Here is a 24,533-nt window from a genome sequence, read left to right as displayed (position 1 = left end):
CTTAGAATTTGTTCTTTGGCCTCTTTGATATGTGTTTCTTCTCGTACAAAATTGGAAGTACAGTCCCTCTTTCCAGATACCTTTGGCTATCATTGATGCGAGACAAGCTTATTATTTGTTCCCAAAGATTGTGCTCTTTGTGGATGATATAGTCGACATCAATGAGCATGCTATTTGTCTGTGCTATGCATTATTGCTCCCCGTGGCATGTTATTTATGACATGCTTTCTAGTCCGCTGCCTACTTCTAGATTTCAGGCTTCTCATAGAGAGGAGACCCCTTCTTGGCACCTTTGAATATGTGAGGGTTGACCATTGTCACAATTGGGCTGGGATCTGGGAGAGTGGTTGTGATCTTGTCAGACACCTGAGGATACTGTTTCTTTTTTTGAGTACACAGTGCGTATTGGCAAGACCATCTTACTCAGACATGTCCCTGTTTTGCACCACCCTCGCTGTATGCAGCATTGGCTCAAGCAGAAGATCTCCCATGCTTTCCTCTTGCAGTTTTGGTCATGCATTTGGGACAAAGATTAGCAAGCAAATCGTATTTCAGGTGGATGCTAGCACATGCGGGTCTTCTTGTTGGCACTTGGGCTTCCAATTCTGGCCACGATCTGACTTGTCATCACTGCACCTTGTTGAATGATGAGTCTTTGGGAGGTTGCTTTTGGGTCTTCCCATGTGCTCATTTTGTTTGTGGAGTTGTATTACTGGTCTGCATCATGGTCTTGTGGCTTTGGGGGCCATCACTTGGCTTCAACACTTTCTGAGGTCACATTTGCAGTATGAGGGGGTAGCAACTATAATGGAAGGGCACCACGTGCCTACGGAAAAGAACAAATGGAACAATCTTTAAGCACTTCAAACAATTAATTGAAAGAGATGCACAACACACGAGGCGCGGAGTGGCGGAGTTCCACCCCAAGAGAGCTCTGGCCCCAAACCCTAGTGCCCCTTTCAGTATTTCTTTATACTGCTTCAACTCAATACATCACCTGTGGCTATGCTCTACACCTACACGCGGTAGAAGGCCAGAGAAAGAGCTCACAGTCCGTATTTAAAGGCTCTTGGCCATCCAAAAGCAATTACATCAAAAGCTTACATGACTAAAAGCATCTTATCCCCAAAAGCTGTCAGCGTAATTTCAGGAATTCATATAACTGCCGTGTCAGCAAGCATTAGCGCAAAACGTGGAACTATCCATACAACATGCTACGTCATCAGCTAGCATGATTTCCGGCCGTGCGTACTACTGCCACATCATCAGTCTTTACGCCAAGTCGTGTGTGTGTGTGTGTGTGTGTGTGTGTGTGTCCGCGCGCGCACGCGCGACTCCAATGAGTTTGGCGCGCGCACGCGCACACACACACACACACACACACACGCGCGCGCGCGCGCTCGACCGCTCGCCTCGCCTGGCATATTTCCTTTCTTGCCGTGGCATTCGAGTGGTTGAGGATGTGGTGGACGCAGCTGGTTTCACTTTCGAGTTTCCATTTGCCGCTCGTCGCTTTGGATTGGGCATGCACTATCGCCAATTTTGGAGAGAATTACAGCAAATGTTGACAAGTTTCTTACCAGTTTCACCTTTGGCTGATGGTGATCGCATGTCTGATTGGAAGCTTGGGGAAATGCCATTTCAAGATATTTCTGCTGGCCGGGCGTATGCTCTTCTTCTGCCTCGTCCCTGGATTGCTGATCATTGCAACGCTATTTGGCACATGCATAAATCAGATATTTGGTGGCGTAGGATTATATCTGCAACATGGGAAAGTCGTTTGCCGTTGAAAGAGCGTTTGTTTCTTTGGCGGTGTTTGCTTGGTGTGCTCCCAGTGGGTACCTTTCTTCAGAGGGGCCGTATCCGCTCTTCATCATGTGTCCGTTGCTTGTCTGCCGACGAGGATGTTTGTCACCTCTTGTGGGATTGCTGTGTCACTCGAGAATTCCTTCGTCGGGTTTCTGCTTGTCTGCGGCTACGTTTTCCCACGACGGTCTTCCATAAGCGGTTTTGGATTTTTGGTATCTTCTCGCCGGCGTTGCAGTGCTTTGCAGCCTTCTTCATGTGGGTCAGGTTTTGGGCATACTGGAGCCTGTGGCGACAGCGTAATGGCTATATGTTCCATCGCATTCATACGGATCCACTACCTTTCTTCAAGATTTCCCTTCGGCAGTCTTTGCGGTTTGCCTTGGAAGTTGGTGATATCACGTCAGAGATGCATCAGCTTTCTTATGAATGCTTTTAGATATTTTAGACAGCCGAACACTCCTGTGTTCCTTTCCTTGTACATCTTTTTGGTGGGTTTTCCTCTCTTTGAGGTTTCCCACAGTTAGTTAAATCAAATTGATTTACAAAAAAAGTGTGTGTGTTCGCGCGCGCGCGTGTTTGCTTTATTTTAGGCCCCGTCAAATGGGGTCCCATAAGTTGTCTGGGGGTTAAAATTTTGAATCCTAGCCCTTCTTTATAAATTGGGCCACTCTGCGAGGATGTGTAAGTTTTATAAGACTTCTTCTTCTTTTGCTACTACTAGGGTTTAGGCCCCTTGTCCGAGATCTGCAGTTTGGCTAGTGCTAGGCTCGGGAAGCCCTAACCCGTCGGGTCTTCAGTGAAAGAAGAGTAATCATCCGCAATTACAGTGTATCTGCAAAACAACTCAAGTTAGCTCAAAAATATTTGAGGGTCATCGCGAGGGTTTATCAGTTTTTCTCATTCCATTCGGAGCTCTTTATATTTTGGCGTATCAAAATTAGCCATCACACCTAGACCGCGTTGATCTATAGCAAGTGTCTTGATGCACTAAAATTACATACCCAAGCAATCTCACCCAAATAGGAATATTGAGTGGTTGACACATCACAATGCAACGCAAATCCTTACATATGAATGATACAAGACACAATGAATAGCGCCGGCGAGCACTTCTCCTAGACAGTGGTCTTAGGCATGAATCTACTCCAACGACTACCTCCTCACTCTCCCCACAAATAACCTAAAAAGGTCCAAGCCATGAGCTTAGAGTACTGATACAATCAAACACTCCCCAGACCGCAGTCTACATCGCTCAGAGGTTTCATGCATACAATTAAACGCTCCCTAGACACCCGATTTGCACGTTCAGGGGTTTTGCCAGCATACAATGAAACGCTCCCCAGACACTAGGTTTGCATCATTCCGAGGTTTTCCAGCATACAACGAAACGCTCCTCGGACACCCAGTCTGCGTCGTTCCGAGGTTTCAAACATCAATTCTTCTCTTCAGTACTCCGCCCGAGTGTAAATCATAAATCATTGAAACCAGTATTAATACCAGAGTCAAACAATTCTCAAATTGGCACTAAGACAAGTTAAAACCAGATACAATCGTTTTCAAACAAATTCAAACAATACTTTCTCAAACAAAGTTCAAAAGGTACAAAGCAACCAGAAAGTTCATTCAGGGTTTTGTTCGGACAATCGAACTTTGAGGATGATTGGCTTGTTCTTCTGTATCAAGGTGATCGTTCGGTTCCGGATCTAGAGTGTCCCGTCAGTCTTGTTGTGCCAAGACATGCACAAGAGAGCGTCGCAATTGCCCAACTTCATGATGTGGAAATCTGCTTTTCCTTGGTATACTTGGATGGTCATCGGGAGAGCACGAATGAGGGTAACACCTTCTGAGTTTGCCCAATGTATAGCTTGGCCTCTAGTTCTCCACCCTATGAATCATAGTCAAAATCCATCTGCTTGAGGAAGTCGGGATGGATGAAATTCTCGGTAGCTCCCGGATCAAAGAAAATTAGGGCTTTCAAGCTGTTGATTTTTCCATAAGCTCTGCACAATTCATTGAACTATTGAAATTAATGCCATAAATATGAGGTACAAGCCCATATGGCATCTCTTAGCCGGAGGTGGTCTTGCAGGTCTATCTGCTCTCGAAGTTGGAGGTTGCTTTGAGGATTTCTTTGCTCTCTGAGAACGAGTATTGTACGTATGCCCTGTCTGAAAACATTCAAGGCATCAGCCTTCTTGTAAAAGGGTTTCTCGTTGGCGTTATGTCAAATAAGGCCTTTGAGGTTGACTGTCACAAGGTTCCTGGGGGTTTGTTTGTTGTTGCCGAGAGTTCTTGTTTTTGCTGGAGTTTTCTTTTGAAGTAAACGCGAGTTTCCCTTTCATAAGCTTGTAGTCGATGATTGCATGGTCCACAAGCTCTTGCATTGTCGATACTTGTTTAGACAGACAGTATTCCTGTAAAGGTGATGGTAGTCCAATGGTATATCACTCACATTGGTCCTCCAAAGGAATGAACTTGAAGAAAGACGATAGAAGGTAGTCGTCGAGAAACCGTTGGTTGTAGTCTTCCATGGTCTCCGTGGCAAGCATTTCAAGTTGTCCCATTCTAACAAGATTTAGACTTCAAACAGGGAGGTTTTATAACTTCTTGGAAAAATAGTCTTGAAAGCTTGCGAAGTCCTTGGAGCAGGCGGTTGTGTCGCGATGGAACTCCACCACTGCATAGCACTGTCTTTAAGAAATTGCACTAGTCGAGAAATTTTTTATTCTTCCGTATAGTTTCCCAAAGCATAGATGTTATCGAATTGTTGGAGGGACTACAAGGCTTTCTTCCGATCACTCTAGAAAAGGTGAAAAATTTTGATTGTCACGCTGCCATCCTCGAAATCCTTTGGTTAGGCACAAGGCCCAGATATGGATAGTAAGGATATCCATACGGGCTCCAACCATTGTACCCAGGTGGTGTGGAGGTGGTGGCAATGGCGGTTGTACTAAATCAGGATCAGATGGCTGTACCATGTTCCTAAGAACTCCCCAATCGGAACAGAGGGTTGAGAAGGTTGCCAGTTAGAGGCTCTTGCACTTTTTGGTGTCGGAGTAGGGGTACCACCTACCTAGGGCATCAGAGGGGGTGTTCAAAAAGTGTTGGAATCTTTGCAACATCGGGAGATTCTGTTGAGGATGTTGTCACAAACTGGTGACGTGGCAAGCCCCCAGACACACACATCCTACTGATCCCGTGAAATGCGTCGATAGGCTGACGTGGCAGTGTACGGAAACCCGCATAATCCATTGACTAGCTGACGTGGCACCGTACGGACCTCCCCATTTTACGTTGACTGTACGGACAACACGAATTTCCGCAAATCACGCTCCCAGCTTTTGGAGATCAATTGCTTTAATTTTAGAAGCTTTTGAGTTTAACTTTTTGGGGCTCTGCTTTTGGGCATCCCTTGTAAGAATAAATAAGCCCAAGGGTCTCCTCAGCGCATCTGGACGCAGAGACTGAGAGTGAGCACCTGCGGGCTCTTTGTACTTTGCACACAGATCAATATAAAAATAAATATCAAAAGGGGCGCCAATCTTTGGAGCCATTACCTCTTGGTACGGAACTACGTCGGGCCATGTTGTCTTTTGTGACTGTTTTGAAGTGAATCTCTGCTGTGTCGCGGTAGAATCTTGACTTGGGGTGTCCAAGTTTGTTACAGTTGTATCAAAGCGCGACCAATTTCTCTTCTACCGGGAAATCCGATCCTTTTCTCGCGACATTTATGGATTCCAACAAGAATCAATCGACTTCTTCTGCATCTACTAATGTGGGAAGAGATCACGAAGAAGATTCAACTGAATTAACAAAGGAAGATGGAACGTCGACAGCAGGTTGACAAGTGCACGAAGTAGATGATTAAATTTGTGAAGGACCCTCGGTTTGCAAAATTTTTGTCTCAGCAATCCATCGCAGAAGTGCACACTCAGTGGCAAAAATCTAGAGACCACCTATCAAACTGGCAATGAAGAAACCTCCTTCTCCGAGGATGTTTACAGAACAAGAACTACAAGAGGTGGTTCAGACTCAAATCAGTCGCCTTTTGGACGCGAACAATCAATCCGAAAAAGCAAGTGAAAAAGCGCAAGAAGGGGACTGACTACCCTGGTTATTTGGGCCGTCAATCTTCTTTTGCATTTGCAAAAAAGCAGAAGAAGCGTGTACGTTGTACGCTTTGAATGACTACCCAGTTCTTCTTCTTCCTCTTCTTCTGACAGATCTTCTAGCTCTTTTGACTCAAGCGAGGAGGACAGAAAAGGCAAAAAGCAAAGCTTCGGAAAGGGCAAGAAAAAGGCAAAGAAACCCATATTCTGCCCAGTTTCTGATATTTCTACAAAGGAGTCATCCTCTGACAGTTTGGACTCGGATGACCATATGTTTTATGCAAAGAAGAAGCATTTCTACAGAGCCAACCAATATGACTTCCTCGAAGACAAAAGCAAGAAAGCAAAAGAATCCAAAGAAAATGGACAGTCGATAAAATTTAAATCATTTTTTGGATTCCGAGATGCTCCGAGGGCTTTGGCCTTCATTCAGCAGTTTGATGTAGCCTTCTCTGGAGGGCACTACTAAGAACACTCCAAGATTAGGAGAGTTGCATCTTTTCTTAAAGGCAATGCTCGAACATGGTGGTCCACTCTTCTTCTGAGGAAGGAAGCTCCAGTCAAGTGGTTGAAATTCAAAAGGCTCTTTATTTCTTCTTGGCTGACCCGCGAGTACGAACGGGATATACAAACCGCTTGGAACCATCTTTGGATGACCAAGGGAGATTCTTTGGACGCTTATTGTGAGAGGTTTTGGGACTCTTTTCTACCAACCTCTTCGTTTAAGGTCTCTTTTAAGGAACAGATTGAACGGTTTTGTTGCGGATTCCCTACAGAGATCCGAGACTACTGCTTGGAACAAAAGTCAAATTCTATTCAAGAATTGATGGGTCATGCAAAACTGGGTTTCTCGAAACATTCGGGAAATTTGACTTACCCCACTAATGAGATCTTGGCTCAGAGAACCCGACAAACCTCCAATAATGCAAGTAGAAAGAGAAACATTTCCAAAGAAAAGAAAGATAAGGATACACGACCCCGGCTCACTCTTCGAAACATGGGCACATCTCCGCAAAGTGCGCCAAAAAGGCACAGCAAGAACAAACTGAAGACAGGCCAGAGAGTTCAAGAGCAGCAGAGGAATGTGCCAGAAAAGGCAACATGCAAGCAAGACTAGTACCAGATTGTATGGGTACTGACCCAAGCCTGATTGATGAAAGTACAAAACTTTGCCGAGCTTGGGGCAAAGTGAAAGACCAAGAAGCCCTGATTTTCTTCGATGGAGGAGTCAAGGCCAACTTCATTTCACTTGAATTCGAGATTACACCCGGCAGGATGGGACCACCAGCAGAGGCAGTTCTAGCGGCACTCGGACAAGACATAGCCATTACATCTGTCATTGGCAAACTTCGGTTGCATTGTCAGGGGTATTTAGGGTATGAGGACTTTTACATAATGCCCTTGGAAGGTTGTGATGTCCTCCTAGGAGTCCCTTGGTACCATAAGAACAACGTTGTGGTCTATTATCGAGCAAAGAAAGCAACTTTGACGAACGAAATGGGCCAAAAAATTGTACTTGATGTAAAATTGAAGGGTGAGTCCGTCCCTATTGTATCGGTTCGGTCATTTCGAAATTAATGAAATCTAGTCTCTTTGTTTACTTGATCTACTTGAAAGAGTTAAATGATGAACACAGAACGAACATGTCTGAACTTGATAAAGAACACCAAGATTTTCTCCACAAACATGCTGATTGTTTCTCTGAGGGCCTGCCAGGCGAGTTGCCACCATCTCGTCTTGAGGATCACACCATTGATCTGATTCGTGGAAGCACACCACCGAACCGGCCACCTTACCGTGTTAGCCGAGCCCAGAATGAAGAGATTATGAACCAAGTGAAAGACCTTCTGGAAAAGGGTCTTATCCAACCAAGTACTTCATCCTACTGCTCTCGAGTGTTGTTGGTATAATGGAAAAACGGATCTTGGAGAATGTGCATTGATTACAGAGCTCTCAATAAAATCACCATCAAGAACAGATTTCCGATTCCAAGGATCGATCATATTCTTGAGGATCACACCATTGATCTGATTCGTGGAAGCACACCACCGAACCGGCCACCTTACCGTGTTAGCCGAGCCCAGAATGAAGAGATTATGAACCAAGTGAAAGACCTTCTGGAAAAGGGTCTTATCCAACCAAGTACTTCATCCTACTGCTCTCGAGTGTTGTTGGTATAATGGAAAAACGGATCTTGGAGAATGTGCATTGATTACAGAGCTCTCAATAAAATCACCATCAAGAACAGATTTCCGATTCCAAGGATCGATCATATTCTTGACCGACTTCAGGGATCCTCTTGTTTCAGCAGGATTTATTTGAAAAGCGGATATCATCAGATCCGAATCGCATCGAGAGATGTCTACAAGACAACCTTTCGGACAAGCTTCGGTTTGTATGAATTTTTGGTGATGCCTTTCGGCCTTACCAATGCTCCAACGACTTTCGACCGAATGATGGATAGGATTTTCAAAGAGTATAGATCATTTGTCAGCACTTTCTTTGATGACATTATAGTCTTCTCTAAGGATGAAGCAAAACATAGACACCATCTACTATAGGTCTTTTAGGCATTGCGAGATCACAAGTTAGTTATCAATGCCAAAAAGAGTGAATTTTTCTTGTCAAAGATACACTTTTTGAGACACATCGTCTCAGCAGCAGAGTACAGATGGACCCGGCCAAGATTGAGACTATACGTGATTGGCCCGATTTGAAGAATGTTCATGAAGTTAGAAGGTTCTTGGGTTTGTGTTCTTTCTACCGGCGGTTCATTCGAAAATTTGCAGAGGTAGCTTTCCCTTTGCACATTCTGACAAAGAAAGGAGTCCCTTTCTTGTGGGGACCCACAGAGGTGACTGCCTTTCAGACACTAAAAGAGAAATTGACTATTGGACTAGTATTGGCTTTGCCGGATTTGCAAAAGTCATTCAAGTATATTGTGATGCTTGTGGTCGTAGTCTGGGAGCGGTCTTAATGCAAGAAGTCCATGTGATTGCCTATGAAAGCCGATTGTTTTCAAGGCCAGAATTGACAGCACACATTTGTAAGAAAGAGCTTTTGGCAATGATCCATGCTCTTACTCAATAGCGACATTACCTACTTGGAGCCGACTTCACAGTCTTCAGTGATCATCAGAGTTTACGCTACTTCTTGTCACAGAAGCAGCTTTCAAAAAAGCAGATCCGGTGGGCTAACATCTTGTCAGAGTTTCACTTCCAGATTGTCCATGTTCGGGGACAAAAGAACTTGGTGGCAGGTGCTTTGTCTCGGAAGCCCCTCGTCTTGGCTATTTCCGCAATTCATCGTAGAAGCTTCGAGGACATGGTTGATCAGTACGCCACAGATCCGGATTTTTCCGATGTATTCACTCGAATACAGAATGGGGAGGTAGTAGCGGGATATTCCATACGGGATGGCTACTTGATGAAGAAAACGATGTTGTGTGTTACACAACCGTTGAGGAAAAAGGTTCTGACTGAGTGCCATTGTCTACCTTTTACGGGTCACCGTGGCATCGACACCACCTTGAAAGGTGTGGAGTGTTACTTCTTCTGGCCGAGACTCAAGAAGGATGTGGACGACTTTGTACGCAGTTGTTTAGTATGCCAGAAGGCCAAGTTTGACAGGCATAAGCACAGGGATTGTTGTAGCCTTTACCCATTCCCACCCGCCCCTGGGAAAGTATTGCTATGGATTTCATTTTTGATCTCCCAAAGACACAGAGTGGACATGATGGCATTTGGACTGTCATCAATAGATTCACCAGCAAGCTAACTTTATTCTAGTGAAGCAAACAATCAAGCCGGATCATTTGGCGAGAATGTTCATTGCACAGATTTTTAGACTAGATGGCATGCCTGAGATTTTTCAGACTAGATGGCATGCCTGAGATATTAGTCTCCGATAGAGATCCCCGGTTCACAAGTTTGTTTTGCAATGCTATTTGGGAGAACATTGGCACACGGTTGTAGTTTTGGTCATCATTTCACCGGCAGAAAGATGGGCAATCTGAGATTGCAAATTCAGTTGTACTGGATTTATTGAAGTCTTACATTTCTAACAGAATACTCAATGGGAAAAAACATTGCCCTTGGTGGAATTTGCCTACAAAAACATGGTTCACTCTTTGACGGGGAAGGCGCTATTTGAGATCATTGAAGGTGCTCCGAAGGTTCACCCTTCCTTAGCACGAAAGATACAATTTTTGAAGCCGACCAGTACACAAGGGACTTGGACATCACATTTGCCAAGGTCCGGGAGGCTTTAGCGAAATCTCAGGAACGACACAAGAAGGTAGCAGATCGACACCATCACAATTTGAAATTAAAGGAAGACGATTGGGTGCTCGTACATTTTGAGAAGGCACACCCAAGAAAGAAAAAGGGAAAGGAGCGGCTTTTTCCAAAGCTTAGCATGAGGTATTATGGCCCTTTCTAGATAAAAGAAAAGATAAATGATGTCTCTGTTAGACTGAAGCTGCCCGATACTTGGAAGATTCACAATGCTTTTCATGTGAGTCTATTGAAGCCTTTTAAAGGCGATGTGCCTGAAGATGGGGAGCCTGATGAGCAAGCCGAAGTGAAGGAAAGCAAGGAGATACTCGTTCCAGAATAGATTTTGGCACACAAGGACAGAAAGATAAAAGGTAAAGTGATTAGGCGGTTCTTGGTTAAGTTCAAGAACTATCTTGCATTGGATGCGAAGTGGATGGAGGAGGACCTAGCAAATACTCCTCAGATTTTGGAACTTTACCTTGAAGCATTCGGTTTAGCATAGTCTACTCCGATAGAACTGAGACTTCAGCGAAGGTGAATCTAGTGCAGTGGGTTTGCACAAAAGGGGAGTCACTCCGCTCCTTTGTCAACAGATTACGCCGATTTTGAATAGAGTCACTGATGTCCCCTTTGGGTTTCAAGGATACTAAAGGGCTGAGTAGTATTCTGCTGTATGACTTTATAACTAGAATTCCCGAAAATAAAAATGATTGATCTGTACTTGACTTGTTTGAGTGCAGGAACTGAAGGACAAAATGACTGCAGCATTTCGGTCTCATAAATGTGTATAGACATGATTGCAATAAGGATTAGTTAATCGGGCATTTGTTAGGTCCGGAATGGATCTAGATGCGATTACTAAATACGTTGCCAATTGGTCATGGTCTAAGATGTGGAATGAATTTGTCTGTGATTTGTCATGTGATGTCCTTTGATGTCAAGTGATGTCCTATGATGTCCAGTGATGTGATTGTCGTTTTGTACAAATGCTAGATGTGTCGTGTCTAGTGCGTCGATACTAACAGTCAGTGTCTACTAAGACAGTTTATGGCCTCTGTCTATTTTGCAGGCGTAATCGAGGGCGATACAATTCTTGCAAGAGGGGGGTATGTCACAAACTGGTGATGTGGCAAGTCCCCCGGACACACACACACACACCCTGCTGATCTCGTGAAATGGGCCGACAGGCTGACGTTGCAGTGTACGGAAACTCGCAAAACACGTTGACTGGTTGACGTGGCACCGTACGGACCTCCGCGTTTTAAGTTGGTTGTACGGATTGTACGGACTATGTGGATTTCCACAAATCACGTTGCCAGCTTGTAGAGATCAATTGCTTTAATTTTAGAAGCTTTTGAGTTTAACTTTTTTTGGCTCTGCTTTTAGGCATCCCTTGTAAGAATAAATAAGCCCAAGGGCCTCACTTCTCAGCGCATCTGGAGCAAAGACTGAGAGTGAGCACCCGCGAGCTCTTTGTACTTTGCACACAGATTAATATAAAAATAAATACCGAAAGCGGCGCCAGTCTTTGGGGCCAATACCTCTTGGCACGCAACTACGTCGGGCCATGTCGTCTTTTGTGAATTGTTTTGAAGTGAATCTCTGTTGTGTCACGGTAGAATCTTGACTTGGGTGTTTGTTACAGATGTCGCTAAAGTATGTCGCAGAATCCATAAACGCTTTTGTACTCTGTCTGTTCTTGGTAGGACCGGTCCCCTTTCAAAAAAGGACACGATTGGAGCTTTGATACCACTGTAACAGAAGGACATCATGTGCCCACAGATGGAACAATCTTTAAGCACTTCAAACGGTTGAACTGAAAGAGATGCACGACACATGAGACGCGGAGTGGCGGAGCTCCACCCCAAGAGAGCACTGGCCCCAAACCCTGGCGCCCCTTTCGGTATTTCTTTATATTGCTTAAACTCAATATATCACTCGTGGCTATGTTGTGCACCTACACGTGGTAGAATGCCAGAGAAAGAGCCCACAGTCCATATATAAAGGCCCTTGGCCACCAAAAGCAGTTACATCAAAAGCTTACATGACTAAAAGCATATGATCTTCCAAAAGTTGTCAGCATAATTTCAGGGAATTCGTACAATTGCCACGTCAGCAAGCATGAGCGCAGAATGCGGAAGTGTCCGTAAAGTCTGCCACATCATCAGCCAGCATGATTTCCGGTCGTCCGTACTTCCACGTCATCAATCTTTACACCAAGTCTTTTGTGTGTGTGTGTGTGTGTGTGTGTGAGAGAGAGAGAGAGAGAGGGAGGGACTGGGAGATTGCATGGCCTAACATTACCTTCTGGACAACACTTTATCGGTCAGGCCTATGTGGATGATTATCTATTTATGCCTCGCAATCACTATGATGATGTACAGCAAATTATGCATACTCTTCACTTGTTTGCATTGGCAGCAATTTTCGTAAATCCAAGCTATTACATTTGAAAATGTGATTGGCTTTAGATATTGTCGCTTGGGGAAATTGTTCCCCCGCACGTTTTAGTTCGCCATTTGGGTTATCCGTCGGCTTAGGATGTATCAGTTGCGCAGAAATTGGATTGGGCAGGCCAACGTCTGCATTTATGGGAAATTGTCCACTCGGCCACTACATGTGCGTCTCAAGATTGTCTAGGCATTCTCATGGCTTATGTGCAGTTTAACTTACCTTTGTTATCCTGGTCTCAGTTGTGCTTGCAGTCCCTTATGTCTAGTATTCTAGAGCATTTCCAGCGGACCTCGTCTAGCATGAGGGGTCTTCGGCTTTTATCTATGGACAAGTTGTGTTCTCCCAAGCCACTTGAAGGGCTAAATATTTTGGACCTGTGACGTCATGTTCTGGCTCGGAAAGCTATGCTATTGCCAGTCTTGGTGGAGCAGCAACAACCCTGGGCTCTCATGGTGTCACATTTGTGTGCACATATTGTCCCACCGTCTATTTGTCACTGGCAGCCGACATATTGGGACGTTATTTTTGGGAAGCTTGAAGGACACATTCATGGATGTCCTTTTCCTTCTTCTCTCATTGTTGATTGAAAGGTTGTCATTTCGCATTTCGTATGGCATGGTAGACAATCCCCTCTGGGTAACTCTTCAATTGGAGAGTCTGCATTAGAGCAGGGCATTCTCTTTACCTTTGGTTCAATGGTCTCCTCGCCAAGCATATTTTATTTCCCAAAAAGGAATCTGCCAGGTGCATCAGGTGGTGGATGACACTGTCATGTTCTTTCGTTTGCTGATCCGGTGTCCCATTTTTGGTTAAGTCTCCACTATTCTTCTTTTTGGCGGGAAATTCAAAGCGTGCTTGCTGATCACTCAGCCATTCCTCCTATGGATGTGGACTCCCGCTTCTCTGATTGGAATCTTGCTACCAGATTGAGATTGAAATGCATTTCAGCTGGCAATGTCTATGCCTCCTGCAATCTGATGTGTGGATTGTGCATCATGGTAATCAGTTGTGGTCACTCTCCAAGTCATCCTTGTGGTGGCAACGAACATTGTCTAGCATTTGGCAGAGTCATCTACCTTTGAAGGAAGGTATTTTCTTGTGACGGCAGCTTATTACATGCACGGCATATTGCGCCTTCTCGCTGCCTAAGATGCTGTCACAAATTGCTGACGTGTCAAGCCACTGAAGAACGGAGCCAACTTGCAGATCCGGGCGGAGAAGCCTAAACCCTAGAAGCAGCAGAAGAAGTTTCACCAACTTGTGAAATTTGGCCGAGTGGCCTATTTTGAAAGAAGAGTTCCCACCAACTTATGGGACCCCGTGCGATGGGGCCTAAGGACCTAAAGCCCTTAAAATAAAACGGAACCACGCACACTCAATCTCTGGCAAAAAAGGTGAACGCGGCAGTTGTATGGACGTCCATGACTTACGTTGATGACGTGGCAGTTGTATGGACTTCCGCGAGTTGCGATGGCAGGTGCTTACGTGGCGGTTGTACGGAATTCCCTGTTTTGCGTTGGCAGCTTTTGGGGAAGATGTTTTTGGACCAGATGCTTTCGAGTTTGAGCTTTTCATAGGCCATGGGCTTTTAAATATGTGCCATGGGCTCAGTCTCTGGCACGCTCTCGCGTGGAGGTGCAGAGAGTCTGGAGTACCGGCGTTGTACTGGGTTTAAGCAATCTAAAGAAATACCGAAAGGGGCGCCAAGGTTTGGGGCGAGTGCTCTCTTGGGGTGGAATTCCGCCACTCCCCGTCTCATGTGTCATGCATCTCTTTCAGTTCAGTTGTTATTGAAGTGCTAAAAGTCTATTGAATCTGTTCTTTTACATTGGCACGTGGTGCCCGTCCTGTGACAGTGGTATCAAAGCTTCACGCATGTGCTTTTTTGAAAGCATACGAGTCCTACCAAATAGCAGACGGAGCAAGATGGCGCTTCCAAGTTTTAAAGGGATTTTATTAAAGTATCTTCGTGCCCCAACCCCAGACTTTTTAGCCTCTCCCACCCTTACTTCATCCGGCATCGGGCGCGCTCCCGTCTTCATCGCTCTGTCTTACAAGACATAAGCCATAAAGATCGCTATTTTTCTCAAAGGCAGTGCGATGCTGTGGTGGATGTCTATAGCTACCAAGCCACACACTCCAAGGACTTGGCAAGCTTTCAAGAAAAATTTTGCCCGAAGTTATGTGCCTTTAGACATCTTCCTTCAAATTGCAACTTCTGGCAGAGTGGGGTATCCTGAAAGGCTTGCCACAGAAATCCTAGCAGATTAAAAATTGAAATTTCTCGACATCTCTCACCAAGTGTCTCTTTCGAGCTGATAACCTTGGAGGTCCAGTGTGATTGCTATGTTTTGGGACTACCATCACCACCACAGGAACACTGTCTGTTGAGGCTTGTTTCAACTTTTCAAGCGCTTATGAACCATGCTGCGGTCGGCTACAACCTTATGGAAGAAATCTAACCCTAATCTTGGTGTAGGTTTCAGGATGGAAAGCCAGTTGTCTTTTCGAGCTCGACTGATGTCAAGATTGCTTTTAAGTTTGAGTTCAGTTTGAGAACTTGTTTGGTGATCCTATTTGGAATTTGTTTGAAATGGATGGTATCTGTTTTGAACCTGTCTTGGTGAAGATTTGAATTGTTTGACTTTGGCTTTGATATTGGTTTTTGATTGGTAATTTACTCCCGAGTTGGAGTAGTGAGAAATGATGTTTGAGAATGCTTGCACATACTCTTGGAATAGACCCTTGTGGTTATTTGCGAGGGGAGTTTTGAATGTTTGAAAGGTGTTGTTTTTACTCATGGCCCGGACCCTTGTGGTTATTTACGGGTGGGAGTATTAAGAAGAGTGAGCAGTGGTTACTCTTAGCACCTCCAAACGACTCATGCTGCGGTCTGGGAGGCGTTTGGTTGTAAAAGGCCTCTATATCTCCCGGCCCGGACCTTTTTAGGTTATGCGGGAGGAGTGACGAGGGAGTCGTTGGACAGCTCATGGCCCGGACTTGGATGGTTATTTGCGGGGGGAGTGTTCATCAACGGCTTTATGTTTCTATGTCTTGTAACATGCTTATGTGAGCATTTGTGTTGCATTGTGATGTGCCAACCACTAAATATTTCTTATTGGATGAATTTTTTCTAGGAAGCCAACGACCGATGATATCAGTCTGGGATGAAAAAACCTATAGTCCCTCGAAATGACCCTCTGAAATTTTTGAGCTAGCTTGAGTTGTTTTGCAAATATGTTGTAATCGTGGACGATTACTTTCTTTCAAGAAGGGGGGATGTCACAAACTGCTGACTTGTCTAGCCACTGAAGAACGGAGCCAACGTGTAGATCTCGGCCGAGAAGCCTAAACCCTAGAAGCAGCAGAAGAAGTTTCACCAACTTGCAAAGTTTGGCCGAGTGGCCTATTAATGAAGACTTCCCACCAACTTACGGGTCCCCGGGCCCAAGGGACCTAAGCCCTTAATATAAAAAGGGACCCTACACACACACTCAATCTCTTGCGAAAAGGTGATGACGTGGCAGTTGTACGGACGCATGGGATTTACATTGACGGCCTGGCAAGCTGTACGAGCTTTCGCGAATTGCGCTGGCAGTTGCTGACGTGGCAGTTGAACGGAATTCCCTGTTTTGCGCTGGCAGCTTTTGGGAAGATGTTTTTGTGCCAGATGCTTTTGAGTTTGAAGCTTTTCATGTAACTGCTTTTCATAGGCCAAGGGCCTTTAAATATGTGCCATGGGCTCAGTCTCTAGCACGCTCTCGTGTGGAGGTGAAGAGTCTGGAGTACCTGAGTTGTACTGAGTACCGGAGTTTAGTGAGGTGAGCGATAAGTTACCTGGAAGAGGCAACTCCAAAGGGAAGACTGAAGCAAGTCCCGCAGTACCTGGGCCTCTGAATAGAGGTACTTGGTCACTGTCACGCCCATCACTAGTCAATGAAATGGGTCTCTCAAGGGCATGGCTCTAAGACTGTAGATACTTCTGGCCTCACGTAGTCCAGAGGAAACTATTGACAAAAGCATTTGCCCTAGGAGCCTGGGTGCATAGTCTTGGTCGTTCTTCTTGTGCACTTTTTTGGTGTATGAGGAGAGCGGCCAGGAGTGCCCAACCCGACTCTTAAAACAAAACAAAACAAAAAAGTACCGGAGTTGTACTGAGTTCAAGCTATATAAAGAAATACCAAAAGGGGCGTCAAGGTTTGGGGCCAGTGCTCTCTTGGGGTGGAATTCCGCCATCCCCCGTCTCGTGTGTCATGCATCTCTTTCATTTTAGTTGTTATTGAAGTGCTAAAAGTCTGTTCAGTCTATTCTTTTCCGTTTGCACGTGGTGCCTATCGTGTGACAGATGCCATGAAGCTAAGGAGACTATGCCACACTTATTGTGGGGTTGTTGCTGCTCCGAAGTCTTCATTCGACAAGTGTCAGCTGCTCTTCGGCTGCGTTTTCCTTCTGGCATTTTTCACAGACGGTTCTGGCTTTTTGGGGTGCTCCAGTCTCCACAATCTCAGTTTACGGTGTTTTTTAATTGGGTCAGATTTTGGATTTTGTGGGCCATCTGGCACCATAGGAATCATTAATGTTTCAAGGTATTGACGTTGACCCCTTTCCCTATTTCAAATTGCCGCTTGGTCAAGCGTTGCATTTCGCTCATGATGCTGGCGACATCACTCTTGATGCCTACAGGATTTACTTTGACTGTTTCTAGTCCTCGGAGCCTCATGGTGCTCCGCTTTTTGTATCCCTTATTTTTTGTCAGTCTTCCTCGCTTTGAGGTTTCCGACGTGTAAATTCTAAAAACAAGATTTACAAAAAAAAAGTGTGTGTGTGTGTTTCAAATGAGGGTTGGGATCTATTGAGATCTACCTTGTAACAGTTGCAGCTAGAGCCTTCATTGTGACAGCGGTTTAGATTGTCGGCATTGATACAAAAGTTGGCGGCCTTTGGTGAGGCCTGCAGTAATTACGCTAAATAAATTTGAAACTTGAGGTCTAAAGCCTCTAATCTATTAATTAAGCAAGGAAATATCTGGTCTGCTTGATGATTTTGATGCATAGTATTAGTTTTCATGCTCATCTCTTTTTTCATCTAATAAGTTTTGCCTGTGTTCTTCCTATTTTCGCAGGGTTTGAAGGCAGGCTCATATGCATCATTGTTCAATGGGCGAACTGTTTTTATCATCAATGGAGTGCAAGACAAGCTTTACTGGGCGTTCAGTGTCGAGGATGACTATGTTGAAGGCAGCACCAAAATTCGCTCCAAGACACCAGAAGAAATGAAAGAACGATTACTGAATTATTTTGAAGGGTTTAGCCTCGCAACGTCTATTATTCAGGTTTGAAATGTGAAATTGTCTCATGTACCACATTTTGGCACTTGTAGATAGACAATTTACAAAGGTTTTTGCAGAGCAAACAAAAAAAACTGGCAATCTTTACAAGATAATTCTGTCTGTTGATCAGGTAACAGAGCCCACCCTTATTTTGGAGCGGCGGGTACTTGATTTCCCGGTCCTTTCAACATGGTTTCAGGGAAACACTGTTCTTCTTGGAGGTAATGCTTATTCTCCATTTGGCACTTAAAATTAACTGTCTATTATTGTAGGTTTATATGCTAGTTTTGAAAACGTGAAACCAATGTATGTTAGGGAGTAAACATTGGAAACTCCTTGATACGTTTGTCTTCTCCATGGTGCAGATGCTGTTCATGCCGTGACACCATCTTTAGGGCAAGGAGCAAATCTAGCTTTCGAAGATGGCATGCAATTGGCCAAACTGTTAAGGTCTTCCGCGGATTTGAGGTACTTGATAGAGATCAGGGTTTTGACCTAGTGATAAGCCTTTTTTTTTTGCATGAAAAATATCTTAGTTTTTTGAAACTGCCCAATGGGCTGCATCCCCCCTAGCAAGAGGGTACTTCATACAAGAGAAAAAGGTGGACTCTGCCATGCTGGAAAAATAAATAAATATAAAGTTGGGAGGAGGACACGGCATGCAGGTGGCTGATAATGCCATTGGATACTCTGGCCCAGGCCCTGGCCGCCACAGCGTATGAAAGCCTAGCACTATCTTTCTGCTCTGCCAGAGCTACCGTGTAGCCTGGCATACCAACTGCGGATTGTGTGTATCAGCTCCAACTACAAGGCCCGCACGGTCACTGTTGGAATCTGCTGTCTGCCCTCAAAAACTCTGTTGCAGCAGGCCCACCATACGAACCATAGGCTAAGGCTACTGATCAGCTCCCATCTAGGGTCTCTCTCTATTAGATTCACCATTTTGTAATAGATTGGTGTCATAGGTTATTTTGGCCTTTTGAAGACGTTAATATAACATTTCATTTCATTTCTTGCGTTCAAGCTCTTGGTTAGAAAGCAGGCATTGGGCACTGCTGAGATTGTCCAATTTGGAGCCTGAGCCCTAAGCTGTCCTCATATCCAAGTGCTGGCCCTGAACGGAGTGAGCATGCTACTGCTCCCCAAGTAAAAGTCTTGCTTTGTCTTATATCCAAGTGCTGGCTGTGAACAGACTGACCATGCCATCAATCCCCAAGCGTGAGTCCAGGACGCCATCACAGGGAGAATTATGAGCCAAATCTGCTAAGCCTGTGGGGAATCCCACAGACTGTGCCTCTTTGTCTCCAAAGGATGCCCACAACAGTGAGTCAGTAGTGCAACCAAGGCAAAGCGAGGGTTGTCCACCATGTGCAGGCTAGACCCCTACTGCCGTCCTATAGTGTGACCAGCCACTAAAAGATAGTAATCCAACAAACTTGGTGGCTAGCCCAAAGCCAAGTCTAAAAGTCTACGATGAACTCATTTGGGATCCACTGCTAGTGCCAGTGTTGTAATGCTACTGGAATGGCCTGCGGCGTCGACATCAATATATGCCTACCAAGCCAAGCCGCATAGTGGAAGGGCACTCTAGCTGAGCTAGAGGTTGAGCTCTGAAGCCTGTACTGTGAGCTGCTATCCTCTAGATCTAGGTCAAGATACCAGTGTCATCCGTATGCAACAAGCACTCTGATCACCTGAAAAGTGCATTCCGAGACCACAGCCGCCTTGCACTGAATGCAAGAAAGCCAGCCCTCCTCCTCTACTGCAAAACAAAACACTTCCCCTCATCTTGCAGGCTCTGACTGCAATCAGAATCTTTAGCAGTGTAAAAGCTTCCATCCAGTGGGGCCTGCAGGTATGTGCCAATCTGCATGGACAATCTGCCCCGTTATGAGGCTCAGTATGTCTGTCTGCACCTCATGCTACTATTTTTCAAAACTCTCAGCTGGACCAGCTTCCATGGGACCCAAAGCTACATGTGGCCTAGTACCCAACGTATGTCTGTGCTATGTGCAAGGCAAGGGGTTCTAGATCAGAGGCTGTCAAAGATGCTCCTCCATACAAGCCATCCGACTCGGGCTCAGGCACGAGCGCAACATCTCCCAGACCCTAAGCAGGGAATTTGTCCTCTCTTCGTCGACTCAATCCGACTCTGCGTATCTCTGTGAAAATTGTTAATCTCTGCGTGCCACAGACTATTTGTGAGGGAACTTGAGTGTGAATCCTGGAAAGATGCTCCTGGCTGGCAGGCTCATGGTGAATTTGTCCTCCTTTCGTCAGCTCAATCGGACTCTGAGTATCTTTGTTAAAATTGTTAATCTCTGGGTGCCACAGACCATTTGCAAGGCAACTCAAGTGTGAATCGTGGCAAGATGCTCCGCCTTCCAACGCTTACCACCCAGGAAGAGCCCATGAGAAATTGAGCTTCCCTGGCATGGCCCTACTCTGCGAGTAGGATCAATGAGCCAAAGACCACCCTATGCATGAGGTGGTGTGATGACCAACCAGGCAAACTGTGGCGCAGGGGGGCTGTCCACCTCTATCAGCGTACCATAGGAAGTTCATGATTCTTCGTTGTATCTGGTCTATGCTAGAACCATAGTTACCAGGAACAGGAAAACAGAACGGGAACGCGGAACAAAATGCCATTCCCTGTTACGGGTACTCACGTTTGAAACACGGAACGGGGATTCGGAACGGGAACTTGGAATGGGAACGGGGAACGGAGACCTGAAAACGGCCATTCCCTGTTACTATGGCTAGAACCCAAAAAGGCCCTGTAGGAGGTAAATGTACCACATTGTCGCCAAAAGCACCTGGTTGGTCACCACAATGCATCTTGCCAAGGGCAAGCAAGCTGAGGTCCGATGTACAAGCTTTCTCCAAATACTCAAAAAGAGGGGGATAATGTGTTTCTCTGGTGTCAAATCAAACCCAACCTGGCAACCCACATATCGCACTGCTGTCCAGGGGGAATCCATTGAAGCGCTCTCCAAGGGACCAATTAGGGGTAGGTGTGCAACTAATCCAAGTAAATGTCTTGCGTCATTCAATCAGCACACCCGCCCGTGAGCACAATATCCTTATCCATGTGATAACTGCTGAGAGCCTCCGCAAAGAACAAGAACCGGAAGGGCGCAAGTGGGAGGCCCTGTGACATAGATCTCGTCAATGCACTATTAAATATCCTGATCTAGTATCATGTATGGTGACTGCCCCTTGGGTGAAGCATAATGAGATGTGCTAGGAGGGAAGTAACATATGGAAATGTAGAGAGCTCTTCCCTCCTCCGCTCTAACTCTGACCCACATATAGTGGGCACTCCCATCTCTACGAACCACCTGGATGATAAGGTGTTCCCCTAACGCTATACTAGAGTCACACATGGATATAACCTTTCCGTCTCATAGGTCATTTTGGCCTTTTGATGACATTAATGTAGCATCTCTCTCTCTCTCTCTCTCTCTCTCTCTCTCTCTCTCTCTCTCTCTCTCTCTCTCTCTCTCTCTCTCTCTCTCTTTCTTTCTCTCTCTCTCTCTCTCTCTCTCTCTCTCTCTCTCTCTCTCTCTCTCTCTCTCTCTCTCTCTCTATGTTGTAACAGCTTGGTCTCATAGTTCATTTTGGCCTTTCGAAGACGTTAATATATCATTTCATTTCATCTCTCTCTCTCTCTCTCTCTCTCTCCCCCCCCCCCCCCCCCTCCAGAACTCACTGGATGCACCCTCTCTAACTCTTACACAGTCCGAGATCACCGCCAGGACCTGATTCAGCTAGACACCAGGAGGGCATGGATATAGCCAGTACAGGAGCTGGGCACGAAGATGGCTTTTTACAGAGAGCATCTTCTCCAACTTACGGCAGATGGTTTTGTGACGAGGCCCAGATACATGGACACCCACTTGTCTCATGGGATACGGTGTGCTATTGGCCAGATACGCACATCTTCACACCAGCTGCGGATCGAGCTGCGGATCGAGACTGGGAGATATAGCGAAGTACCAGCAAAGGCCAGGACATTCCCCCTGTGTGACATGGAGCCTGAGACAGAGTTACACTACACATGCCACTGCCCCATCTACTATGAGATATGAGGCCGCTTCCACTGCTTGTTCAGAGAGGGCTTTGGACCACTCTCCAAAGTCATGAGGTACGAAAATCAGAGATGTCTGGGTTTGTTTCTGCTCAAGCTGCGCAGACGCTGAGAGAGCGTGCTGAGAGGAGAGGCCAGCCAATCTTAGAGACACATCACAGACTTCTTTAGAGCAGACATTGGACACCCGGAGGAGCTACTACCACAGTAGATCTTGTCGCCTCACACCAGAGGCACACTGATTGACGGAGCGACTGAGCTGGGGAGATCCAGACGCCCACGACTGCGGAGGACTACACAACATCGATGGAGGCTACATCAGAGGATTTGGATCACTTTGGCCCGACATGCACGACGCCCGATCAGATTGCTGACCATGGAGGAGATTGATGAGATCCGCCAGCGACCGATGTTGGATCTCTTGTGACTTGTGATTTAGCTATCCCACCTAGCTGCTTAGTTTAGACCTACCAGTTTAGGATTCCATCGAATTTTTATTCATTTTGTCATTTCATTTTGTTACTCTGACTTCGTATCAAATCCACCACATTGTAACGCTCTGGTCCCATTTTGGCCTTTCGAAGACGTTAATATAACATTTCATTTCATCTCTCTCTCTCTCTCTCTCTCTCTCTCTCTCTCTCTCTCTCTCTCTCTCTCACCTTCAGATGAGGATGGATCCTCACCATTTCTTCCATCTTTGTTTCACACACTGTTACATCCAGTTTACCGGGTACCTATTGTATCAGCTGCTACACCCACGTAGTTTTAGATTGTAGTAGTAGTAGTAGTATTTTGTTCCACTTCTAGTTCTTTTCTAGTTCTTTTGTACCCAGACATGGTATTAGATTCACTATTTTGTAACTGATTGGTCTCATAGGTCATTTTGGCCTTTTGAAGACGTTAATATAACATTTCATTTCATTTCTCTCTCTCTCTCTCTCTCTCTCTCTCTCTCTCTCTCTCTCTCTCTCTCTCGCCTTCAGTCCACCTCTCGCCCCTGCACACCTCTCGCCTTGTGCTGCATTGTGCTGCAGCTCCACCATCACAGCAACCCAGAGACGGGCAGCCCAGGCCACGCTCATATCCATTAGTATCTCAACATTCAGGGGGATGGACTGTAAACACTAGGCTTCCCGTGCGCTCAGCCTCGCCTCCTCGAGCTCGACCATGGCACCTCTCGACAGGAAAGAAGTGGAGGACATGATAGCCAGAGCTATCACACAGGCAAAGAAAGAGGCGGACAAGGCACTGAACGCCGAAGTAAGGAGGATGACGGAAAAGATGAAGCAGATGGAGGATAACATCAGAGGCCTCACAGAAGAAAAGGAGGCCTGGAAGAAAGCATTCGAAGAACTCCGTGACACCTCCAACACGGAGATACACCGTATACAAGAAAGCATCAACCACCTCCGGATCTCTAGGGAAGAGGGGGAAATCTCGAGCTTCGAAGACATAGAGGTAGAGATCAAAAATAAATGGAAAGCAGACATCAAAGAAGAGATCCAGACAGAAATGGAGGCCAAACAATCGGGATGGGTGGAAGTAGTTAAAAAGAATATCAAGAAGGAGGTATGCGAGGAGGTTCACATGGGAGAGCACTTGAGGGTTCAGCTTACTCTCGAGGAGGAGCGATTGCGCCAGATGAGGAAACACAATGTTAGGATCACTGGCCTTAAAGAGGGACCTTCAGCAGAGGAGGATGCACGAGAGCTTTGTAGCCAACTAGGCTACAAAGAGACTATGCCTTTTACAAAGGCATGGCGAGCTGGCCGTGACACCACTCGAGCTCGCCCGTTGATCATGCAGTTACGAGGAGATGAGGACCGCACCACCTTTTTTCGCAAAAGGGTGCTCTTACGAGGCCTCCAGGGCGGCCATATCTTTATGGACGAGGACCTCACTAGGATGCAGATCGAGCACAGGAAATCATGCATGCCCAGGGTCCTTCAGGCATGGAAAGAAGGTAAAAAGGCCTTCTTTCGAGATGGTAGAATCTTCATCGACGGCCGCCCAATCTCATAGGGATTCGGGACCTATGAGACACATACACTAGCATAGGAGACACCACTCAGAGGGGCAGTCTGGAACTGCAATGGTTCTATATGGACACATCCGGAGCGCCTAGAGGAGATCATCAGTGAGCATGACTTTGTATGTTTTACGGAGACACATGAGAGCCCAGAGAGAGGACTACCTGTTGTCACAGGATTCCAGTGGGAGTCGACTTACAGGACCATCACTTGACAGAGTACAGCTCGGGGATCAAGAGGGGTGGCCATACTATTCAAACAGAGCTTACACAACCGGATACAGGTGATGAGTAGAGACGAGGAGGCATGCTATATGTGGGTACGGCTAGAGCTCACCCACGAGAGAGGGCTATACATTGCCATATGCTACTTTTCACCACATGGATCACGATATGCTATCCAGGACCCCTACTCTCGACTGTCGGAGGACAT

General features: G+C 45.8%; 2 protein-coding genes across 8 annotated transcripts in view; both read left to right on the top strand.

The window, feature by feature from the left end:
- LOC147423917 (uncharacterized) overlaps positions 1 to 24,533 on the top strand; it is a 144,275-nt gene that overhangs the window by 72,270 nt on the left and 47,472 nt on the right. For all 7 annotated transcript variants that reach the window (XR_015186542.1, XM_086501085.1, XM_086501084.1 and 4 more), the window contains exons 6-8: positions 17,772 to 17,981; positions 18,109 to 18,199; positions 18,344 to 18,446. Coding sequence is in view for 6 of the 7 variants with exons in the window: in XM_086501085.1 (XP_086357211.1) it covers positions 17,772 to 17,981; positions 18,109 to 18,199; positions 18,344 to 18,446 (404 nt within the window). In the remaining variant the exon portion in view is untranslated. The remainder of the gene's footprint in view (positions 1 to 17,771; positions 17,982 to 18,108; positions 18,200 to 18,343; positions 18,447 to 24,533) is intronic.
- LOC147423919 (uncharacterized) lies at positions 21,550 to 24,093 on the top strand. Its single transcript, XM_086501335.1, has one exon. The coding sequence runs from the start codon at positions 23,239 to 23,241 to the stop codon at positions 24,091 to 24,093; it is 855 nt and encodes a 284-aa protein (XP_086357461.1). The 5' UTR covers positions 21,550 to 23,238.

The sequence above is a fragment of the Adiantum capillus-veneris genome, chromosome 26 (genome assembly GCF_014529385.1).
Source record: "Adiantum capillus-veneris isolate H3 chromosome 26, ASM1452938v2, whole genome shotgun sequence".
NCBI classification, from domain to species: Eukaryota; Viridiplantae; Streptophyta; class Polypodiopsida; order Polypodiales; family Pteridaceae; genus Adiantum; species Adiantum capillus-veneris.
Note: the sequence above shows the minus strand (reverse complement) of the source record. Positions and strands in the feature narration are given on the sequence as shown.

Coding starts and splice junctions, on each gene's coding strand:
- LOC147423919 (XM_086501335.1), top strand. CDS start 23,239: ATGGCACCTCTCGACAGGAAAGAAGTGGAGGACATGATAGCCAGAGCT.